The sequence below is a fragment of the Pyxicephalus adspersus genome, chromosome 3 (genome assembly GCF_032062135.1).
Source record: "Pyxicephalus adspersus chromosome 3, UCB_Pads_2.0, whole genome shotgun sequence".
Lineage (NCBI taxonomy): Eukaryota > Metazoa > Chordata > Amphibia > Anura > Pyxicephalidae > Pyxicephalus > Pyxicephalus adspersus.
This window is the reverse complement of record NC_092860.1, coordinates 155,973,808-155,998,925: the sequence shown is the minus strand read 5'-3', so window position 1 is coordinate 155,998,925 and position 25,118 is coordinate 155,973,808. Positions and strand designations below refer to the sequence as shown.

General features: G+C 40.1%; 1 protein-coding gene across 1 annotated transcript; it reads right to left on the bottom strand.

Annotated features, from left to right (window-relative positions):
• Positions 1–3,232: 3,232 nt before the first annotated feature.
• On the bottom strand, positions 3,233–24,500 carry LOC140327587 (vomeronasal type-2 receptor 26-like). The gene is made up of 5 exons (XM_072406975.1): positions 24,283–24,500; positions 21,065–21,356; positions 5,604–5,831; positions 5,011–5,131; positions 3,233–4,137 (listed from the first exon to the last, which is right to left on the bottom strand). Exons 1-5 carry the CDS (start codon positions 24,498–24,500, stop codon positions 3,233–3,235), a joined length of 1,764 nt encoding a protein of 587 aa, XP_072263076.1.
• Positions 24,501–25,118: the final 618 nt, after the last annotated feature.

The following is a 25,118-nucleotide window of genomic DNA, read 5'->3' as shown; positions in this document are numbered from 1 at the left end:
TGAAGAGAATTCTGCAGAGATGTGCAGGGATTTGGAGAAGCCTTTCCAGAAGTAAACTGCACCCCACAATCTGACACAATACTAGCAGGCATACCGTGATGTCTGAAAATGTCCCCAATTAAGACTGGCACCAACGCTGCAGCAGATGCTAGAGCTGGGAAAGGGTACAAAGTGAACCATTTTGGAAAAAGGATCCGCAATCACCTAAATAACTGTACAGCCATTAGAAGAAGGAAGATCCGTGATGAAATGCATAGATAGATGAGTCCAAGGGTCTTTGGGAATAGGTAGTGGAAGACGTGGTCCTGCAGGGGCGCAGGTGGCAGACTTTGTTTGGGCACAGACATCACAGGCTTTGACATTGTCTGTAACATCCTTGTGAAGATTGGGCCACCAGTACTGACAGGAGAGGAATGTAAAGGTTCTGTGTACGCCTGGGTGGCCCGACAGCTTGGGGTCATGTGCCCAACATAAAATTTTGGTATGGAGTTGGGGAGGCACCAGGGTTTTACCAGGGGGTGTAGCGAACTTCTGGATTGACATCAAGGCAAGGATACGGTCTGGTGGGATAATGAGTGCTGGTTCAGCAGTGGTTTCAGAATCCTGTGGATCGAAGGAGTGGGAGAGTGCATCAGCTTGGGAATTAGAAGAACCAGGTTTAAATGTGATAACAAACCAAAATGTGAAAAACAACAAGCAACGAGCATGCCGGGGGTGGAGGCAATGAGCAGACTGTAAGTATTTGAGATATTTGTGGTCTGTGAACATAGTGACCTTGTGAGGAAATTCCTCTAAAAGATAAGCAACATTCCTCCAGGGCTAGCTTGATGGCAAGGAGCTCTCCGCTGGGGAGAATTTCTTTGAAAAAAACACACATGGCCGTCGAGCCTCGGTGGGAGTCTGTTAGAGAACAGCCCCCACTCCAACACATGAGGCATCAACTTCAACAGAGAAGGAGACATCCAGCCTAACCAGGGCTGGGCCCGAAAGAAAGGCTCGCTTTAAGACATGAAAGGCATCAACAGTCTCAGAAGGCCAATTCTTGGGGTCAGCATCCTTCCGGGTCAGTGCAGTGATGGGAGCTACCAGCGTAGAGTAATTTTTGAGGAATTGGCAGTAATAGTTGGTGAACCCCAGGAAGCGTTGAGCAGCCTTGAAACTGCAGGGTAGTGGCCAGTTGGAAATAGCCGTCACCTTCTCGGGATCCATGGAGAGACTCTAAGCCGTTGTAAAACCAAACGGACATTCTGTCTGTGGGTGGACAAGTCAGGGGAGAAGTTCAAAATTCATCCAGATAAACGACAACGCAAATGTACAACAGGTCACAAAATCATTTGCAAAGTTTTGGAAGCCAGCTGGGGCACTACAGAGACTGAAGGGCATCACTAGGTAATAATGCCCATCTCTGGTGTTAAATGCTGTCTTCCATTCGTCCCCCTCCTTAATTGGGATTAGGTTGTAGGCACCTCGGAGGTCTATTTTGGTGAAGACCTGGGCCCCTCAGAGCCGGTTAAAAAGCTCAGAGATGAGTGGCAGCTGGGAGCGGTTCTTAATTGTGATAGCATTCAAACCACGATAGTCAATACAGGGGCAGAGAGAGCCATTTTTTCTTTTGAACAAAAAAAGAACCCAGTGCCACCAGGGAAAGAAGACTTGGGTATAAATCATTTTTAGAGATTTTTCTTACTAGCACATGGCCCTTGTCTTAGGGAAAATGAGGGGTATACCCGACCTCTGGGAGGTGTAGAATTCGGTACAAGGTCAATGGCACAGTCCAAGGACCGATGTGGAGGAAGTTGTTCAGCCTTAAGTTTGGAAAACACATCCTGGAAGTCCATGTACTGTGAAGGGATGGAACAGCATCTGGTGTGGAAAGAGCGAGCTCCAAGCATGTGTAGGAGAGGGAAGCCTGTGCTTTAGTGAGAAAAAGGTAAGTGTGACAGTGTATGGTGATGTACTTTTCTTAGGTAGTGTTTTTATATCTTGTAATATTGACACCAACATTTTATTTGATTTTTTATACCTACCAGAGAAATTGGAGTTCAAAGAAAATAATCAAACAGTTATATGTGACAGGGTAGCATGTTTTGATAGGTATACTTTTGTTCATCTTGTAATGATAACATTTTTAGAAGGGGTTGGTCACAAGTGTCTCCTGCTTGCCCCTACATTTTCAGTTTCCTACACCTCCCTCTTCAAGAGAAATTTGGGTTAAAAGAATGGAAATTTATAGGGTAGCAAAGTATGATAGTTATAATTTTGTGAGCTGGCAGGTATAAATTAAAGGGGCCCACACTAATGATCCTGGCTAAGTCCCTGTGTCCCCAATTTGCATGCCCAAAAGAATCATTGGTGTCACTTAACTGACCTGAGAATTGCCAACTGTTCATGGCTCAAGGAATCCCTGGAATCTTCCACAGGATCCCTAGGGTTCCATGGAAGTCTACTTAGAAAACACTGCCTATGTTTCTGTCCCAAGTAAAAAATAATATTCTTTTTCAATGAAACTTATTTATTCAGACATTTGACTGAAAAAGTCTATTGTATTTTGAAAAATTGACTTAAACAATGTGCGCAGTTTTATTTAAAATAGCGCCTCTCTGGGCAAAGTGCCAGCCATAAAAATGAGGCAGAAGTTATGTACCTTCCTCATGCTTATATGAGACCCCTATGGTCTCTTAACAATGAGAATACACGTCTACAGGGGTAGTTTATTGGTATCTGGAAGCCCCCTTTATTAGCCATACCCTTTAGATAACCCTAAGATAATTTGAGGAGGTATCATAGTGAGTATTGTAGAAGATAGATTGATGGGTGGATGAGTCTTAGAAGCTTTTTATTGCTAATCATCACAAAATAAAGTACTAAAAATGGCATAGTGACCATATTGTGTACACAAAGTGATTAGTGATTTCAGAAACATTGGACGGTGTTTCTACTGATGAATCATTTGTGAGAAATGAGTTACACATGTGACACCTATGGAATTTGTATACAGTTATGATTGTGGTCATAAATGTTTTTATGTTATTTTAAAATGTTGTTTTAAAAATTGTTTATTCTGATTTTATGTATTCATAAAGTCCCTGTATTACACTTGATGTCGGTTCAATAGTCCAATTGGAATGTGATACAAATAGGACCTATTGCCATTCTTTAGATACACAAAAATTTCCTAACTATAGTCTAATAGAACATACAGTATGTAGGCTATGCTGGGTCCATATGCCTTTTATAGTATTCTTCTCTCCAACATGTTTTTTCGTGTGTTTAGCTCAGGTTTTAAAAGCAAAATATAAAGTTTGGGAAAAAATATACAGAATAAAACCCCAGCACTGGAGGCCAATATGGCGAATACTTCCACAGCCACCATGTATTTCCCTTTGGTGCTCAGATAGGCCGGGATCATGGCAATCCACACACTGCAGAACACCAGCATGCTGAAGGTTATGTACTTGGCCTCATTAAAACTGTCCGGTAATGTCCTCACCATGAAAGCCAGAACAAAACTCACAGCTGCCAGAACCCCCATATAACCCAATGTGATATAAAAGGCCAATGTTGAGCCTTCATTACATTGTACGATGATCTTCCTGGGATAGGAGTGCATGTCATACTCCTGAAATGGTGGAGAGATGGACAACCAAAGAATCCCATTTATAACCTGAATGGATGAGCAGAACAACATGACTGTATTGGGAAGTTTGACTCCCACCCATTTCCTACATGAGCTTCCAGGTCTGGTGGCTTTGAAAGCAATGGAGACCATGATGGTTTTGGCTAGGATAGAAGACACGGAGATAGTGAAGACAATTCCAAAGGAGATTTGTTGCAGCATACAAGTGATATCCACAGGACGGCCAAGGAACAGGAACATAGAAAGGAAACTCAGAGTGAGAGAGCAGAGCAGAATGAAGCTGAGGTTCCGGTTATTGGCTTTGACCATGGGAGTGCTCCGAAACCAGAAAAAGATTCCAAGGATAAAGACACATGTGGCAGCAAATAGGACTGAAGAGACTGAAAAAACGAAAACAACAACATCATCATATGACAAAAACTCAATATTCCTGGAAACACAAATATTTTTTTCGTCATTTGGCCATTCATTTTCAGGACACGTCTGGCAATTTTCGCTGTCTGTAGAATGAAGACACAAAAAATTCTGCATTATATTTTATACAGTGTAGGGCCTTGCTGAAGTTTAGGGTTCTGAATAGTGGATTCCTTTAAACAAACATGCTTGTTTTTTCATCAGATAAAAACTGGTTTACAGCAATGGTGATGCTACCAGTGACGGGTTACTGTGTTTGAATGGATTATTATATTCACTAGCCAATAGACACTGCACCTTAGTACACAATTATTCATATTCGGTTCCTCTGATTTCACTGCACACTATGAACTGATGCTTTATTCCCTGACTGTAAAACATCTATCAGAAGGTAGGTATTTCTACCCCAGTGTGAATATCAGTCCTTTTAATTAATTGAATTACAAATTTTTCAACAACAATATCATGACATGTGGACGTTACTTTTCCATCAGCTATGTAATGAATATAAACAAATGAAAACTTTTTTAAAGTCCAGCCCAGGTTGCAACCAATGCAACTTCCACAGGTATAACGAATGGGAACAAGAAGTGTGTTATTTGGAGGAGTGATGGTAAAATGGAAAATGAATTATTATTTTTATTATTATTAATATTATTAATAATAATAATAATAATATACAGGATTTATAAAGCACCAACATATTACGCAGCGCTGTACATTAAATAGGGAAGTAGTGACAGTTTCAAAAGACAGAAAAAAATTAATAGGCAAGATTGAAAAAAATGGGTTTTGAGTGCTCTTTTAAATGAGCAGAAAGTAGGAGCAAAATAAATGCGTCGAAAGGATTGCTAAGCTGCAATATACAACATTTTTGATGTTGGGTTTGGACACACATAAACTTTTACTTTAATTCTGATCTTCTGGGTGTAGGTATAAAAAAAAGATATAAAACATACCAGACTGGTTTGATATTTCTCCCTCTGAGCACTGAATGCAATCATAACAACATATGTGATAGCTTTCCCTTACAACTTTTCTGAATCCTGGAAGACATTCGGAACATCGACCTTTGGGGACCTATGATGAGATAAAATTACCAGCATTATGCACACTTTTTAGAAGCCACTAAAGACAGGTAAAGAATGAATAAAGACACAAATATTTTATATTGATCTACATGGAGCACAGAGGGGTTGGAAACTAAGATTTGCTTGCTCCAAAGTACAAAAGTAACAAGCACACTAAGCTTCCGTACTTATATATACAACCAACATATTATTATAGGTACTCTAAGCCTTCTAAATCAAGAACATGCCAAATACATGCGAACAAAAAACAAATAGTTTTGTCAGCAATATCAACCTGTATCCGGCCATATCTTTGCCATCACCATCAGACAATGTCAAGCCAAGTATTGAAAAGTATCAGCCTGTGCCAATCCATGCCATGGACATCAGCCTGTGCCCCGCTTGGTATTCTCATAGTAATTTTGGAATCCTATTACATTTTTCTTATCAGCCCTGAGTTAGAATTTATCACTGTAGCTCACCTGGTCACGTTTCCATGTGATAAGATCTGAGCTGAGAGTGAGTTGCTGATTTTCTGGAAGAGACGCATTAAAATCACCCACAGGTTTCTTATATGTGTTATTCATCTCTTCAACCTTTGTCATCCAATGTACAATGACCAGCTGGCTGGGCAGGTCTCCTCTTTCTTTAAAATGTATTTCTATGTTGTTTGAATCCTTGTAGTATGTTGTTTTAATAAATCGAGCTACCTTAAAAGATACAAAGATTGCACTGGTCAACAAACATTCTTTTGCCAAACATATTCAAGTCATTTTAGCTTATGTTTGATGCACAGATTCCAAATATTGTATTGGTTTTCATATATTGGCTCTAGTTTTTGAAATAATGATCTCAATAACACCCTCATAGAAAACTAAAGAAACGTGAAAATTAGGCAAAATTAAACTAGATATGCCTACGTATACAAATAAATTTTTTGAAATATTTAATGTCAATATATTCTATATTCAGTATATTTACAGAAATAATCACAAAGAAGTAATTGGAAAACTTTTTCTGTATAATTTCCTTTTATGCTGATGATCAGGACGGCTCCAGCAGTAGTCTGCCATCATGTGTCTATCCCATCTGATACCTTTCTTCCATAACCTTTATATCTTAATGGATCCTCTCCCCTTATCCCTCACTGATATCACCAAGGTTTTCTGGAAATGTTTGCATATTATTATTATTATTATTATTATTATTATATTATATTGTGATTTTAATTTTGCACTGGATGAGCCCAACCTTCCCTCCTCAGCCAAACTGCTCTCCATTACCTCTTCATTTGGACTCACACAGCACATCAATGGCCCCACACACATAGCTGGACACACTCTAGATCTGTTATTTTCTAAACTCTGCAACCTCACCTAATGATCCCAAAGTGAATAATGGGGAAGAGAGTTCTCTACATGGACCGTTTATATATTTATACAGGGTGATCATATCCCCCCTTATACGTCTCTTCTCAAGGGAGAATAGATTCAGTTCAGCTAATCTCTCCTCATAGCTTCATGATAGCAAAGCTTTTGTAAGACCAAATCAGCAATGTAAATCAGCAATGCCATTTGCCATCCCGATGATGTGGAGAGAACAGCGAGACCATCTAATTGACTGCTATTTTTATCGTGTCAACGAAAGTGGATTCTGAGGTAAAACTAAACACAAAATTGTATATCCCAGCCACGATTCTGCAGTTAGGCCTGTTCCCCATGATGATTCATTGCCAGTTCCGGTACCGCCACATGAAGGACTTGCTTCTGTAGAAGGTGATGAGGAATGCGCTGGAGTTGCAGCCAGGTACAACCCCGAATCATATGATCCTGACTACTTGGCCGATGACGATTCAGAACCAGAGACCTTTACACAACCAGAGCTGGATGAGCTTGTTCGTGATCTAAATCTCTCCAAAGACAAAGCAGAACTTCTTGCTTCAAGGCTTAAACAGAAACATTGCTTGCAAAGGGTGTAACTGTAACTCACTACAGAAAATGAAACATAACTTGACAACGTTCTTCAGTAGTGATGGCTCACTGTGCTACTGGCATGATATAAATGCTCTCTTTGACAGTTTTTCATAAGAGCATGTTCCATATCTTCATTGATTCCATTGCTTGAAAGCAGTCTTAATGAATAATTGTAATTCCAAACCAAGTTCACTGATTTCCCATTCCGTCAACCTAAAGGAGTCCTATGACAACAGGAAGTTACTTGAAGCAATCCAGTATAAAACACACCAGTGGAACATCTGTGGGGATCTAAAGGTTATTGGCTTACTGATGGGAATGCAAGGAGGATTCACAAAATATTGCTGTTTCCTATGTCTGTGGGACAGCTGATCTACGGGAGACCATTATGTCAAGCGTGATTGGCTACCAAGAGATACTTATAAACCCGGAACAAGCAGTGCCAAGTTTCTGCCTCTGGTTGATCCACATACAATATTTCTGCCACCTCTCCGTATAAAGTTAGGCTTGATGGAGAACCTTGTAAAGGCCATGGGTAAATCAAACTCCCTGGGTTTTCAGTACCTTGTTGAGATATTTCCAAACATAAGCACTGCAAGAATGAAGGAAGGGTTATTTATAGGGCCGTAGATCAAGTCTGTTTTGTAGGATGATGTTTTCAAACAATCTCTCTCAGCAGCTGAGCTAGAAACTTGGGATGCATTCAAGTGGCTGTGTGAAAATTTCCTGGGAAGTCTCCTGCATACAAGGAAGGAGTTCACAATCTGTTTGATTCATACCAGAAACTGGGTTCTCGCATGTTATTAAAAATACATTTCTTGCACTGACATCTAGAATTCTTCCCAGAAAATCTTGGTATGGTGAGTGACGAACAAGGAGAAGTTTTCACAGGACATTCAGTTAATGGAGCACCGCTACCAAGGTTTCTGGAATGAAAGTATGATGGCTGACTACTGCTGGATGATGTACCGCGACAATCCAGACAAAGAGTACACAAGAAAATCATCTCTCAGCATTTCTGAAGAAACAATGGGACCTGACTGACACTGTTCAGTAGACTAAACCTGATTTAGAAAAGTCTGCTGTGGTTTCTGATGATTATCAAAACTAATTTTTGTTGACCTGTCTAATAATTTGCTGTGTTAACATTTGTTCTTGGTAAAAGCGTCTATTCCGATTCCTCTATCACAAGAACTAGAGCCAATTCAATGAAAATGATGGCATTTCTGGATTCAGCAGACCTAAAATACAGTAAATAAATTTAAAGAAACTGGAAAAAGAAAAAAAGTGTTATTATTTGCAATAGACATGTAAAAATGTACTGGTAGTATGTTAAAGCAAAATAAGAAAACACTGTTTTTCAATAATTAATAATGCAATAATTATTTGTATTTAGCACCTCTTCCTATTTATTGGGTTTCTAGTTTGCCAAATTCATTAATATAACAAGTTATAGGTATGTGTCACCTTCTAAACATATTTAATAGAATGGAAGTGCTGCTAAATATGTTTTAAATGTAAACTGTGAGAAGAAAGCATGTAATGTCACAACTATTTACCTACATAAGAACCTCCTAGGTTTTCCTCTGGCTGAATTTCCACCCTGACCCCTAAACTGGCCACATTTAAACTTGCACTTGGCTGACTGATACTAAAGAAATGCTCCCCGAGTCTCCTCTAATCTCCGGCCATCATCCAATCAGAACCATCTGGCTTAGTGTGCAAAAAATAATTTCAGCAGCCTGCTTTTTTTGTGGCTTACAACACACCTAACTGGAACAGTGACCAATTATCTCCTTAGAACACTACACAACTTTTTTTCTCCTTTTTTCCGAGACCGTCCTCTGCGTTTGACCCTGCTGACCCTCTTCTACTACTGAGTGGGCCAAATTTAGAGTTTATTTCTCCCCTGGGCCCAGCTACCTTGTGTCACCCCGTCACTCCCAACTGCCTTGAAAGAAGGTTCACAGGTCTATGCTCAGACTGACTATGACTTTGTGGTATGGTTACTGCTTCCTTGTATCATTGACCCACCGCTTTGGGGGAGGCACGCCGTGTAGCATTATAGGAATTTATCAGGATGCAGAGGGAAGTCAATGTCGTCCAGAGGGAACCAAGTAATCAAATCCTGGAATCTATGTGACGGGAATAGGGAATCAGAGGAGGTATGCATTCTGTCTGGAGGAACTGAAAGGCTGTTATTGGAATAATAAACGTTCTGCCTTATGAGAGAAGTAAATAATTTTACGTAAATAATGGCCCTTGGGATTATTGACCACCAAGTGACTAAAAATTAGGAGACTTTTTAAAGCCAATGAACACCCCACTGCACTTCAGTGGGCTAATGTTCAAGTAAAATTGAGGGAAGGTACATTTAAAATTCTTGTAACCGAGGCATGAGAGAAATGTCGGGGATTGTTTCTTTGGGGAGTTTATTCCCTGGGCATTAAAGGAAGCAATCTTAAGAGTCATGAAGAGTGGGAGGGAGAAAAGCCTACACTATCCAATACAATGAGCCCTTTGTCCCAAAAGAAGTAGGAGCTCCCACCACCAATTGCTGGGGGGTGGCAAGATATGGCAGGAGGCTAGGGGAAGAAATAAAAGTGAAGATACATCCATTATATTTAAAAAGAGGAGAACACTCCTATACACTGCTTCATGGGAGGCAGGCTATATGTCCGTCTCATACTTAGCAGAAGGTGGGTTACATTGACTCAAGCATTAGTCTTATTATGCATTGAAATGAGCAATGCAAGGGAATTCAAACCACTGTGCTTAAAAATTGTGCACTGTGCATTTCTCAAAATAATGAACTATTGTAAAAGACAATGCAATCTGTAGTTCCTTACACCATCTTTCTTTAGTTATCTTCTAGTTTTCCAAATCTGGACAGAAATATATAAAATGAGTTTACTGTGTATTGATATATTTCAGTGCACTCACCTTATACTTTAGTCTGTGTATTTCAAATTGTAGCCCATTAATCTTTAGATAATTGTATGTATCGTGCAATGCCCGGCCCAGAATATTGACTGCAGTAAACACTCTGTAAAGCGTCTTATCATGACAAATATGAGCGTTGAATTTGAGTTTGGTCAGATTACATGTTTTTATAGGATATCGTAGTGAGTACGATATGAGACGGTTCTTCATTGGATTTCTAGAAAAGCATGCAAGGTAAGTTATAATTATATCCTGCAATAATGGGTCATTTGTGTCACTGTAAAACCAAATACCCTGGAAATATTCCTCTATTCCCGGAACAAGTAGATTAGGATATGTGAACACCAAACTGCAATTACTGAAAATAAAATGTTCTTCATCCTGTGACAAAGAATCCAGAAGAATAAATGTTTTATTCAAGTGATAAGGAACAGATCTGAACAGAAAATGATAATAAATTCTGCCAGGAGTGCCACAGATAATTAGAACTTCGGTGGTTGAGGTCTGCAGCTTTGGAGGAATATTATAATAATTCTTTACAGACACCAAAATGGTGAATTCAATACAAATTCCATGCTTAGATAAATGTTTGCTGAGTTGTCTGATCTCATGTTCTCCGTATTTATCATCGGATGAGATGATCCCAACCCAGTTCCATTCTAGTCTTTCCAGAAACTTTGCAATGGCCAAATATTGTATTTCATCATCTGGAACTGTCCGGAAAACATTGGGATACATTCTTCTGTCACTTAGTATACTTTTTTTGTGGCTTACAACACACCTAACTGGAACAGTGACCAATTATCTCCTTAGAACACTACACAACTTTTTTTCTCCTTTTTTCCGAGACCGTCCTCTGCGTTTGACCCTGCTGACCCTCTTCTACTACTGAGTGGGCCAAATTTAGAGTTTATTTCTCCCCTGGGCCCAGCTACCTTGTGTCACCCCGTCACTCCCAACTGCCTTGAAAGAAGGTTCACAGGTCTATGCTCAGACTGACTATGACTTTGTGGTATGGTTACTGCTTCCTTGTATCATTGACCCACCGCTTTGGGGGAGGCACGCCGTGTAGCATTATAGGAATTTATCAGGATGCAGAGGGAAGTCAATGTCGTCCAGAGGGAACCAAGTAATCAAATCCTGGAATCTATGTGACGGGAATAGGGAATCAGAGGAGGTATGCATTCTGTCTGGAGGAACTGAAAGGCTGTTATTGGAATAATAAACGTTCTGCCTTATGAGAGAAGTAAATAATTTTACGTAAATAATGGCCCTTGGGATTATTGACCACCAAGTGACTAAAAATTAGGAGACTTTTTAAAGCCAATGAACACCCCACTGCACTTCAGTGGGCTAATGTTCAAGTAAAATTGAGGGAAGGTACATTTAAAATTCTTGTAACCGAGGCATGAGAGAAATGTCGGGGATTGTTTCTTTGGGGAGTTTATTCCCTGGGCATTAAAGGAAGCAATCTTAAGAGTCATGAAGAGTGGGAGGGAGAAAAGCCTACACTATCCAATACAATGAGCCCTTTGTCCCAAAAGAAGTAGGAGCTCCCACCACCAATTGCTGGGGGGTGGCAAGATATGGCAGGAGGCTAGGGGAAGAAATAAAAGTGAAGATACATCCATTATATTTAAAAAGAGGAGAACACTCCTATACACTGCTTCATGGGAGGCAGGCTATATGTCCGTCTCATACTTAGCAGAAGGTGGGTTACATTGACTCAAGCATTAGTCTTATTATGCATTGAAATGAGCAATGCAAGGGAATTCAAACCACTGTGCTTAAAAATTGTGCACTGTGCATTTCTCAAAATAATGAACTATTGTAAAAGACAATGCAATCTGTAGTTCCTTACACCATCTTTCTTTAGTTATCTTCTAGTTTTCCAAATCTGGACAGAAATATATAAAATGAGTTTACTGTGTATTGATATATTTCAGTGCACTCACCTTATACTTTAGTCTGTGTATTTCAAATTGTAGCCCATTAATCTTTAGATAATTGTATGTATCGTGCAATGCCCGGCCCAGAATATTGACTGCAGTAAACACTCTGTAAAGCGTCTTATCATGACAAATATGAGCGTTGAATTTGAGTTTGGTCAGATTACATGTTTTTATAGGATATCGTAGTGAGTACGATATGAGACGGTTCTTCATTGGATTTCTAGAAAAGCATGCAAGGTAAGTTATAATTATATCCTGCAATAATGGGTCATTTGTGTCACTGTAAAACCAAATACCCTGGAAATATTCCTCTATTCCCGGAACAAGTAGATTAGGATATGTGAACACCAAACTGCAATTACTGAAAATAAAATGTTCTTCATCCTGTGACAAAGAATCCAGAAGAATAAATGTTTTATTCAAGTGATAAGGAACAGATCTGAACAGAAAATGATAATAAATTCTGCCAGGAGTGCCACAGATAATTAGAACTTCGGTGGTTGAGGTCTGCAGCTTTGGAGGAATATTATAATAATTCTTTACAGACACCAAAATGGTGAATTCAATACAAATTCCATGCTTAGATAAATGTCTGCTGAGTTGCCGGATCTCATGTTCTCCATATTTATCATCGGATGAGATGATCCCAACCCAGTTCCATTCTAGTCTTTCCAGAAACTTTGCAATGGCCAAATATTGTATTTCATCATCTGGAACTGTCCGGAAAACATTGGGATACATTCTTCTGTCACTTAGTATACTATCCCCAGCTCCATAACTGATCTACAAAGAAAGGGAACAGAAGTCTGCTAACACTTTCCTCCTATACGGACGCCTCTTCACAGCACTGAATAACTCTTTCCACTGCTAAAAAACGCTGATGTCAGGGTACATTCCAACTTTCATTGCTACTTGTATTAGAGAAAAAAAAAGTACACTGTAATATATTCTGAATATCAGGACATAATAAAAGTCATCTGGTCCTTAGCAGATCTTCAGAATAGCTTAATCCAAGATGCTCAGATGAACAACAACTCCTATATATAAAACGTGCTATTATTTATTTAACAAAGAGATGTCAAAATGCAGAAGCAGAATGTGAAAAAAATAAGTAGACCCTTACCACTTTCATAGGATAGGAGGGTAAGTAGCTACCTATCAGTTATTGTATTGATCACCAGCAAGTGTGGGCACCTCTAATAATGCAAAAGTTTTAGCAGTTTGCTGCTTTGGAGCATTCAGTTGTGTGTTAGCCTAATGCCAAGGAGAAAAGACATCAGTAATGATCTTCGAGATGCAATTTTTGCTGTACATCAATCTGGCAAGGGTTAGAAGGCCAGTGATTCTATAGTGAGAAACATTCAAGACAATGAAACAAGTTGCCAATCTTCCCAGGAGACGATGTCCAACAAATTTACTCCAAATAAATATACTCCAAAGAACTTGTCACAGCCTAAGTCTGCAAGATTGCATTCAAACCAATGACAAGATTACTGGAATAACGTTCTTTGAACAGACAAGACCGATGTTGAGTTGTTAGCCACAGCTCTATGTTTGGTTAACACCAAACACAACATACCAGCACAAACACATCATACCAACTGCCAAGCAGGATCATGAAGGGATGATGATTTGGGCTTCTTTAGCAGCCACAGAACCTGGACGCAGTAATTGAGTCGACCATGACCTCCTTTGGACCATGACCAAAGTATTATGGGGCTCAAATGTGAAGCCATCTATTGGATGGCTAAAGCTTGTATGAAATTAGGTCATAAAACAGTTGTCCCTAGCACAACAGTAAATATATAACAGAATGTCTGGAAAAAAAGATTTAAAATTGTTGCAAAGTTGCAATGCCCCAGTCAAAGTCCAGACCTCAACCTTATTGAAATGCTGTGGCAGTACTTTAAGAAAATTGTACACACAAAATGCTCACAAGACCTGAAGCAATATTGTAAAGAAGAGTGGGCCAAACTTTTTCCACAATAATGTGAGAGACTGATAAAGTCCTACAGAAACTGCTTACTTTAAGTTGTTGCTGCTAAGGGTGGTTCGACAAGCCGTTGAATCACGCAGTGCACTTAGTTGTTTCATACATGGCTTGTCCATTTTAACTTAAGTTTTGTTATTAAAAAAATAGCAAGGTAGGAGAGAGTGGCTTGGATGCGGACTGGGTGAGACACGATTGTGCTTGTCTCCCACCCGGGTTCACAATAACTACTCTGCTTGTATTGCAGAACATTCACTTGTTGGCCTATGTGTATGTAACTATTTTGAATTATATGCTGATTACAGGCATTATTGCCAAAAAAACCATCTTTGCTCCTCTCTTCTTTTATTCATTCCCACCCGAGCTCACCTAATTCACCTCCAAACAATGTTTTTTGTTCGCTCTTTCAGCTTTAACATGGGTAAGAGAAGACCCAAGGACCGTTCCTTCTTGGCAGCAGCCGAACCCAGGAGATACATGTTTTCTTTACTCATTCAGCCACGCTATCAGCTTTAACACAGAAGCCTGCAGCCAACATGGCACTTGCCATGCCACTGCCAGTTCGAAGATACTGGGAGAGGAGGAGAGCAGGAAATCCTCCCACCTGAAGCAACATGCAGATCAAGGGGATTTCCCAGGACTGGGATTACAGCCTAATGTGCAACCTTTGAAGCAATGAGGTGTGCAGCAGGACAATGTTGCTTATGCCCACTCAGGCTCACAACAGAGCCCACAGACTCCACGTGGGAGTGGAATGCACTCTCAGGTAACCTCTCTACCTCTCCGAAACTCAGGGGCCACCATTGCCCATCCATGATATCATAAGGAACAGAATACCAGGATCTGGAGACAGCAAGTGCAGCTATTCCCACTGAGCGGTAATTTGAAGATCCTATGAAAAGGATCACAGGTACAATGTTCTCTCTGCTTACCGAACTGAAAAGAGATCTGGGAGTCCGACTAGAGCACACAAAAAAGGCAACTGCTGACTTTAGAAACCATGTCGCCCAACATGCTGCAACTCCTAATACTCAAATTTATTATTTTCAATCTGAGGCCTTAAACCTCAGTCCCACGCAAAGCCTTCTGAGACAGCTTACCCATTCTTACTCCTCCAGCTGGAATGAGACGGCCCTCAAGTACCTGGAAACATACATACCAAGAAACCGCACTCAAGTCTTTGGACTAAACTTACGCCTTCTGCTATTACAAATTCTAACAGACATCTAGAGTAGGAGCCAAGAGTATGTTACATTGTTTGGCCAAATTAATGTACTGCCTAGGTTGCTAAACCTGTTCCAGGCTTTTCTTATTCAAATTCTTTTTTTTAAAGCGGCTCACTTGATGATGTTTAATCCTAAAAGGGGGGGGGGGGGAGCCGTAAATTACTTCTTCTCTTACGGTGGTTTGGGTGTACCAGATCTCTCCTTATATTATCTGGAGGCCCACCTCATGAGAATAATAGATTGATACAGCCACACATCCTGTTAGCAGTGGGTTTACCTTGAACATACCTGTTGTAATCATCCATTGACCGCTTTACCATAGGTGACTCACATGACACCGCAGAAACAACATCCCATAATAGGACCATCCATGTGCCTTTCCTCCATACATCTTCAAAACCCCACCCTCTCTCCCCACAAAACACCCTTAATCACAATTATAGGCCACCTCTTTTCCAGGTCTTCGTAACCACTCAAATCGAGACTTACTTAGGGCACATCAGCCTCTCATTCACAAATTGATGGACTAGCCTACAAGAATTACCATCACTGACTCTCCAGTCGCTTTGTCACAGTGGAGAACCAGACAACCACCACATTTTCTAAGAACGTTGCCTCCTCCATACAGCTTTTCCTATCCCTTGACCTCCTTCAAAGATTATGTACCCAAGAGGGAATGGCATTACACCTACGTATATGAGATCCTGGGAAGAAAAATTAGGTAAAACACTCTCTAACTCCCAACAGTGACAAATTATTGCACTCCCTCATCAATTATCCATTTACAACAAATATTAGGAATTAGGATACAAAATCATGACACGCTGCTATAGGGTACCGACTCAAGTGCATCAAACCTGGGAGTTTTAGAAAAATGCCGAAGGTGTGACACAGAGAGGGGCATTTTCCTACACATCTTTTGGTCATGGCCAAGAACACACCCATTTGTATTAGGGTTAGGGAGATTAGGCAAAACTTTACTGACATATCCATCCCAGACCAACCGGCTTTTTTTCTTCTCCAAACACCGTGATAGACCTCAGCAAGTATACTGCAAATCAGTACATAAGCATATGATAAATGCAGCAAAATCATGTATACTTCTATTGTGGAGACAATTGGACCCACCTTCTATTGGATTATAGTTTCATAGAATCAATGAGATCATGCTAATGGAAGCTCTTACTTCATCACAGTACAGAAGAGATGTTTCGCAATACATGGTATTATTGGATACAATTTCAGGATTCGTCCGACTTTAGGAGCAATCTTGAAAGAATAAACTATTAGACCTAATAAGAAAGAAAGTTTTTGGTTTTGTTTTCCTCTTTTTCCTATTCCTTGCTGGAAGGGAGATTCTATCTATGTAATGAAAAGCCACCCCCCCCCCCCCCCCCCCCCCACTCCCTATCTAACAATGCTTTCCTCCCTTCCTCTTCTCCTTATGTTGTTTTTATTTGTCGTTTCCTAATTGTTTTACTCTCCGATTAAGTGAGTATTTGCCAGTATTATCATTTGTGTGTACTGTGTTTTTCATTTTTTCTTATACTTGTCTAAAAACCTAAATAAATAAAAAATGTTTAAAAAAATGTAATGGTACAATGTGTGCCTTTTCCAACCTGAGGTTAAACTTGCTAAGGACCAGATAATTTTTTTTTATACATTAGATAAGAGTTATGGGAAATTAGAACTTTCCTCTTAGTAACCTGGGAACATTTAACTCACACACCAGTCCCCATGCTAGCAATATATGATGTACAATTAATTCTGCCCCCGCAACAATGGACCTTGTCACATGTACTCATTCAACACTTTATTAGGAGGCTTTCAGATTTCAACCACCAGCAGCGATGACTCCCCACCAGCAGAGGTCACATCTTTGGGGTCACCTTGTGGTGCATGTTTTTCCAACGATGATCCTTGCACTAATTGCAGCAGATGGTGGTCTTGTTTTTGCCAAAATAAGGGGGGGTTTACACATTTTTTGCCACTTTTTTCTTTGGCCAAGATACAATGGACATTTAATGGTTGGGGGGGTTTACATAATTGCTGCTTCCTTTTACTGTACAGAAAAGTTCTCTTCAAGTTTCCCAATCTTGTGAAAGGATCTGATTTTATTATTAAGATTGACCCTACGCAGGTATTTTTATTTAATATTATTATAATATTTCACAAAATTAATAAAATAAACAACACATTTTAAGACATTCTTTACCCAAGCTGTGACTGTTATTTTTAGGTACATTGTTTGCTTCGCAGCTACAGCTGTAAGGAACTTACCTGTCCAGCGAGCCCGCGGCGTCCCTGGGGATCCCAGCCACAGGAAGAGATGCCGCTGCAGCAGGCAGCATGGATGAGGGATTGGAAGTCAAAATGGACAATTTTCATTCACATTATAAAATTCCGACTTAGAGTTAGGAGTGTAATTGGGGTCTCTTACCTGGGTGTACCCATACAGATTCAACAGCTGAGCCATTTGGAGAGTGGTATCTGATCTGAGGTCTCCGATGAAACCAGCCACGTTATCCCGCTCCATACAGGAATAATTTGGAGCTCCGAGCTCACCTAATTCACCTCCAAACAATGTTTTTTGTTCGCTCTTTCAGCTTTAACATGGGTAAGAGAAGACCCAAGGACCGTTCCTTCTTGGCAGCAGCCAAACCCAGGAGATACATGTTTTCTTTACTCATTCAGCCACGCTATCAGCTTTAACACAGAAGCCTGCAGCCAACATGGCACTTGCCATGCCACTGCCAGTTCGAAGATACTGGGAGAGGAGGAGAGCAGGAAATCCTCCCACCTGAAGCAACATGCAGATCAAGGGGATTTCCCAGGACTGGGATTACAGCCTAATGTGCAACCTTTGAAGCAATGAGGTGTGCAGCAGGACAATGTTGCTTATGCCCACTCAGGCTCACAACAGAGCCCACAGACTCCACGTGGGAGTGGAATGCACTCTCAGGTAACCTCTCTACCTCTCCAAAACTCAGGGGCCACCATTGCCCATCCATGATATCATAAGGAACAGAATACCAGGATCTGGAGACAGCAAGTGCAGCTATTCCCACGGAGCGGTACTTTGAAGATCCTATGAAAAGGATCACAGGTACAATGTTCTCTCTGCTTACCGAACTGAAAAGAGATCTGGGAGTCCGACTAGAGCACACAAAAAAGGCAACTGCTGACTTTAGAAACCATGTCGCCCAACATGCTGCAACTCCTAATACTCAAATTTATTATTTTCAATCTGAGGCCTTAAACCTCAGTCCCACGCAAAGCCTTCTGAGACAGCTTACCCATTCTTACTCCTCCAGCTGGAATGAGACGGCCCTCAAGTACCTGGAAACATACATACCAAGAAACCGCACTCAAGTCTTTGGACTAAACTTACGCCTTCTGCTATTACAAATTCTAACAGACATCTAGAGTAGGAGCCAAGAGTATGTTACATTGTTTGGCCAAATTAATGTACTGCCTAGGTTGCTAAACCTGTTCCAGGCTTTTCTTATTCAAATTCTTTTTTTTAAAGCGGCTCACTTGATGATGTTTAATCCTAAAAGGGGGGGGGGGGGAGCCGTAAATTACTTCTTCTCTTACGGTGGTTTGGGTGTACCAGATCTCTCCTTATATTATCTGGAGGCCCACCTCATGAGAATAATAGATTGATACAGCCACACATCCTGTTAGCAGTGGGTTTACCTTGAACATACCTGTTGTAATCATCCATTGACCGCTTTACCATAGGTGACTCACATGACACCGCAGAAACAACATCCCATAATAGGACCATCCATGTGCCTTTCCTCCATACATCTTCAAAACCCCACCCTCTCTCCCCACAAAACACCCTTAATCACAATTATAGGCCACCTCTTTTCCAGGTCTTCGTAACCACTCAAATCGAGACTTACTTAGGGCACATCAGCCTCTCATTCACAAATTGATGGACTAGCCTACAAGAATTACCATCACTGACTCTCCAGTCGCTTTGTCACAGTGGAGAACCAGACAACCACCACATTTTCTAAGAACGCTGCCTCCTCCATACAGCTTTTCCTATCCCTTGACCTCCTTCAAAGATTATGTACCCAAGAGGGAATGGCATTACACCTACGTATATGAGATCCTGGGAAGAAAAATTAGGTAAAACACTCTCTAACTCCCAACAGTGACAAATTATTGCACTCCCTCATCAATTATCCATTTACAACAAATATTAGGAATTAGGATACAAAATCATGACACGCTGCTATAGGGTACCGACTCAAGTGCATCAAACCTGGGAGTTTTAGAAAAATGCCGAAGGTGTGACACAGAGAGGGGCATTTTCCTACACATCTTTTGGTCATGGCCAAGAACACACCCATTTGTATTAGGGTTAGGGAGATTAGGCAAAACTTTACTGACATATCCATCCCAGACCAACCGGCTTTTTTTCTTCTCCAACACAGTGAGACCTCAGCAAGTGTACTGCAAATCAGTACATAAGCATATGATAAATGCAGCAAAATCATGTATACTTCTATTGTGGAGACAATTGGACCCACCTTCTATTGGATTATAGTTTCATAGAATCAATGAGATCATGCTAATGGAAGCTCTTACTTCATCACAGTACAGAAGAGATGTTTCGCAATACATGGTATTATTGGATACAATTTCAGGATTCGTCCGACTTTAGGAGCAATCTTGAAAGAATAAACTATTAGACCTAATAAGAAAGAAAGTTTTTGGTTTTGTTTTCCTCTTTTTCCTATTCCTTGCTGGAAGGGAGATTCTATCTATGTAATGAAAAGCCACCCCCCCCCCCCCCCCCCCCCCACTCCCTATCTAACAATGCTTTCCTCCCTTCCTCTTCTCCTTATGTTGTTTTTATTTGTCGTTTCCTAATTGTTTTACTCTCCGATTAAGTGAGTATTTGCCAGTATTATCATTTGTGTGTACTGTGTTTTTCATTTTTTCTTATACTTGTCTAAAAACCTAAATAAATAAAAAATGTTTAAAAAAATGTAATGGTACAATGTGTGCCTTTTCCAACCTGAGGTTAAACTTGCTAAGGACCAGATAATTTTTTTTTATACATTAGATAAGAGTTATGGGAAATTAGAACTTTCCTCTTAGTAACCTGGGAACATTTAACTCACACACCAGTCCCCATGCTAGCAATATATGATGTACAATTAATTCTGCCCCCGCAACAATGGACCTTGTCACATGTACTCATTCAACACTTTATTAGGAGGCTTTCAGATTTCAACCACCAGCAGAGATGACTCCCCACCAGCAGAGGTCACATCTTTGGGGTCACCTTGTGGTGCATGTTTTTCCAACGATGATCCTTGCACTAATTGCAGCAGATGGTGGTCTTGTTTTTGCCAAAATAAGGGGGGGTTTACACATTTTTTGCCACTTTTTTCTTTGGCCAAGATACAATGGACATTTAATGGTTGGGGGGGTTTACATAATTGCTGCTTCCTTTTACTGTACAGAAAAGTTCTCTTCAAGTTTCCCAATCTTGTGAAAGGATCTGATTTTATTATTAAGATTGACCCTACGCAGGTATTTTTATTTAATATTATTATAATATTTCACAAAATTAATAAAATAAACAACACATTTTAAGACATTCTTTACCCAAGCTGTGACTGTTATTTTTAGGTACATTGTTTGCTTCGCAGCTACAGCTGTAAGGAACTTACCTGTCCAGCGAGCCCGCGGCGTCCCTGGGGATCCCAGCCACAGGAAGAGATGCCGCTGCAGCAGGCAGCATGGATGAGGGATTGGAAGTCAAAATGGACAATTTTCATTCACATTATAAAATTCCGACTTAGAGTTAGGAGTGTAATTGGGGTCTCCTACCTGGGTGTACCCATACAGATTCAACAGCTGAGCCATTTGGAGAGTGGTATCTGATTGGAGGTCTCCGATGAAACCAGCCACGTTATCCCGCTCCATACAGGAATAATTTGGAGCTTCCTTTGTATGTCCAGACAAGATTTGTAGAACATCTTTTGTAGCTTTGTTCATATGTCCACAAGAATCATACAAATGATATCCCAGAGTCACATTGGGCAGAATATCCGGATTGTGATTTATCTCATTAATAGCAAATATAAATGTCAGGAGATGTGTATATCCTTTTTTGTCTACACTGTGGAAAAATGGGATTTGTTTTCAGCACAATTCCGGATTCCTTTTGCACTTTAGGCCACAAGGTCTTTTACTTTTTTGTGTACTATTTTTTTTAAAAGTGTTCTCAATTGGAACATAATACAGAAATAACATGAATTTTCTATATAGTTCACATGCTGCTGATAAGTCTTTAAATGGCTTACTTTCTATTCTCCATATATTGAGTTGCATAAATGAAGGCAGTTTTACTCCCCTGTATTCAGAATATCTGTCCCTGTACTGTCCCTTACCTATTATCAGTTTTATATTTCGCACATGCCTCTCATACTGTCTTAAGTTTTTTTTTTTTTATTTATTTTTTAGTTTTCCTAATTTCTTTTACTTTATGGCTGTCACCAAGAAGATAATGAGCAATATGCATGGAGGTGATAGGTCATCTCAGACACATCAGAGTTCAGATATTATTCAGGAGAGGAACAGCTATGATGTTTGGTGCAGGTTTAAGAAAAAGGTCAACCATTCACATAGGGATGAACTGAGATAATTCTGATAATTCCACTGTGCCAGGAAAGCCAGGAAAGCTATGTGCTCTGATGGGCATTCCTTCTCGTTATTACTGGTTGGCCCAGATCCCCAGTCCGACACTGTTCCAGCTCAGCAGATGTACTAATGTTTACATATAAGGTCAATTACCTAAGTAAGCAATTTATCTCAAATAAACTTAAGGTGTATGTGAACCCTGGTCTGGTAATTATCTCCTACATTACACCCCAACCTCTGTCCTTAGCCTTGCAAGCGGAGATAGTGAGGTGAGTTATGAGAGTGGATGGCAACCCATAGGCTTTTTTATTTGTAATATTAGTCCTTGGCACTCTTTCTGCAATTCCACTATAAGGCTGTTTATACAGTATCAGTTTTTTTATTTACTATAATTATAAAAATAATATTTTCAAGGCACAAAATAGTCTTTCTTCAACTTGCAAGCTTATTTTGTTTTCTATATGCAATAATACATCTGTAGTCCTAACTTACTTCCCTTCCTAGGGTGACAATGAACTAACAATGAACACTGCTCCTCCATAGGTTTAAAGACACAGGTCTCAAAAGCCTGAAAAAATGCATCCACAATATCCATAACTTGTCATAAAAATTTGAACTCTTGCCTAACTAGATTTGTAAATTGTAAAATGACAGATGTAACAGTCCTTATTTAGGGCAGATAGGTAGACATTGCCATCTCCTGCTACAAATGAGAGATCTGCTCTCTGTATGGAAGCAATGATTTGTGCAGCATTCCCCCTAATGTCAGAGCTCACTGATCATATCACTGGGTGTACCAACAGGTACAAAGAACGGCAGAACTCCCACACCGTCGCACCCCATGGGCTCCATATAAAGTGACAATGTCATGGAAAAAGCTGCAAAAGCTAGCTGCTTGGATTTGTCTGGTTATAATACTTTGGAATCACAGACCTGAAAAATGTTTTCTATAAATGATGGCCGGAAAGGTGTCAGAATTATTACACTGAACTTTTCCTGGGTCTCTGAGCCTCAGCAAGAATTCATACGAAAGCATCAGCATGAAGTATCCCCAATTAAGATAATTATTGGAGAAGTCAGCAGTTGTACCCTAAATGTATTTCTTAGGACAGAGTCATGATAAGATGGGAATGTGATGCTGAAACCATAAAAATGCATAGGTGAACATTAGTAATTAATGACAATTTCTGGTAAAGTCATGAAATTTGCATTTCACAGCCGACTTACCCCGCACACATGATATTGAATAATGAGTTTCCCTTCCATCGCCACCGTGTCATTGCAGAATGAGCAGTGAATAATCCTCCTATAATGATGTCTCCTTCATGAGAATACTTATACTCAAATGTATAATTCCTCATTGTGATATCACATTGCTGAGCGGAGTTCTGTGTGTCAGATGAGCCGGGGGTCACACACAAAGCCAACAACCAGAAGACTCTTATAGATGATTGGAAATAACATGGAAGGATCTCTGGTAGAGTCAGCTCCATTATTCTCTTTGTCATAGAATCTCATTGCTGAGAGATGTACAGAATCCTGACACTGATTTCAGGTTCAGGTGAATGTTGTGACAGTGTCAGGTTTATAAAGGATATCATTCTTATTTTTTACTGATGAAATTAAATAAAAATATTACAGAGCTTTGGAAAAAAGGACGGAATAAAATGAACAAAACCCACAAGGACTGTTTCCAACAATGTACTTTGTTATTCCATTTTTACTTGATTCATTTTATTGATAAAGTGAAGAAAACAACTTCTAAAAGGTAAAACACGTAGGGGTGATAAGAACATGACAATATACACATACATGGGCTGAAAGAAGCTTAGATGATTTACATGGAAGATTCTGTAAGATGAAAAAGCAACCAACAAACAACAAAATGGTTCTCAACTGCAGCAATTTTATCATCCGAATACGTTAGTCTTCCGGTCTTCCAGGTAAAATATGTTAGAAGCCTATGTCCAGACATGACTACTTCACCAACATTCGTTTTACCGATGCCCTGATCCTGTTAGATGATGTGGTTCTTTACTGGTCACATTCAGGAAACTTCCACACAGCAGTTTGTGAGCATACTCTTACTTGTGGTACACCAAAGGATAATACAATAAAACAAAATGGTGGAATAAGAAGGTAGAGAAGAAAAACAATAGGAGACACCAGCATAACAACAGAACACTGTAACGATAATTCTATGCCGTGCCATCTTGTGCCCGTCATAGGCTCATACAAGTTAAAGTATCTTCCAACAACTCTTCTCAACAGCGAGGGGCTTAAACTGTCAAAGCGATCTTCTTACCGGTGAAAAGTGTCTGGTTGCCGGAAGGGTTAGTAAATACGTCTGCAACCATATTCTCTGTTGGGCAGTACTGTAGATCAAGTTGTCTCTATTCCTGTACCTCACATCAATGTGTTTAGTTCTTGAGTTGACTTGTTCAGTCTGCGCCACTGCAATGCAACCTTGGTTGTCTTCGAAGATCTGTGTTGGATCTGTCTGCTTCTGATCCAGGTCCGCTAACATTTCTCTTAGCCAAAGTATCTCCTTGCTTGCCTGTGCTGCTGCCACAAATTCTGCTTCAGTCGAAGAAAGCGATACTGTTGACTGTTTTCCACTCATCCAGCTAATAGGTCCACCAGCGAGTAGAAACAAGTGACCACTAGTAGACTTTCGGTCATTGGTATCTCCAGCCCAATCATCATCAACATACCCGATTAGGTCACATTTGCCAGTTGAGGGCAACTTTAATTTGAAATGTATTATACCTTTTAGATAACGTATGACCCTCCTTACAGCACTGCAGTCCATCTGCCTTGGCTTAGATATTTTTCTGCATAGAAATCCCACCGCTGCAGCAATGTCAGGCCTTGTAACAGTAGTAATGTAAAGTATAGGTGATGCCCACAATCTCCACTATTACAAAAGGATATCTACTGGCAGAATCAGTGGAAACAATTTTGTATGGTAAATTTCATTAAACAAAAGCCCCACTCCTCTTGTTTTGGTTTTATAAACAGTGTGAATCACACTGAAGGCCTCGTCCTTCTTCAATTTCTTGCAGAAACACTACATCTGAGGACTGATTTTGAGGTGCACTAACACCCTCTGATGCTTTGGATACTGTTCAAACTGGCCACATTCCACGGAATGAGTTTTGAGGAAGACTGATCTTTTTCAAGTACTTCAAATCCCTCCACAGTTATTGTACCACTTACATTTCTGACATGGTTAAAAAAT

Coding starts and splice junctions, on each gene's coding strand:
- LOC140327587 (XM_072406975.1), bottom strand. CDS start 24,500: ATGAGTGGAAAACAGTCAACAGTATCGCTTTCTTCGACTGAAGCAGAA. Junction 21,357..24,282: donor ACTAAACACATTGATGTGAG/GTACAGGAATAG, acceptor ATTTTTCCACAG/TGTAGACAAAAAAGGATATA. Junction 5,132..5,603: donor TCACATGGAAACGTGACCAG/GTGAGCTACAGT, acceptor ATCTCATCATAG/GTCCCCAAAGGTCGATGTTC.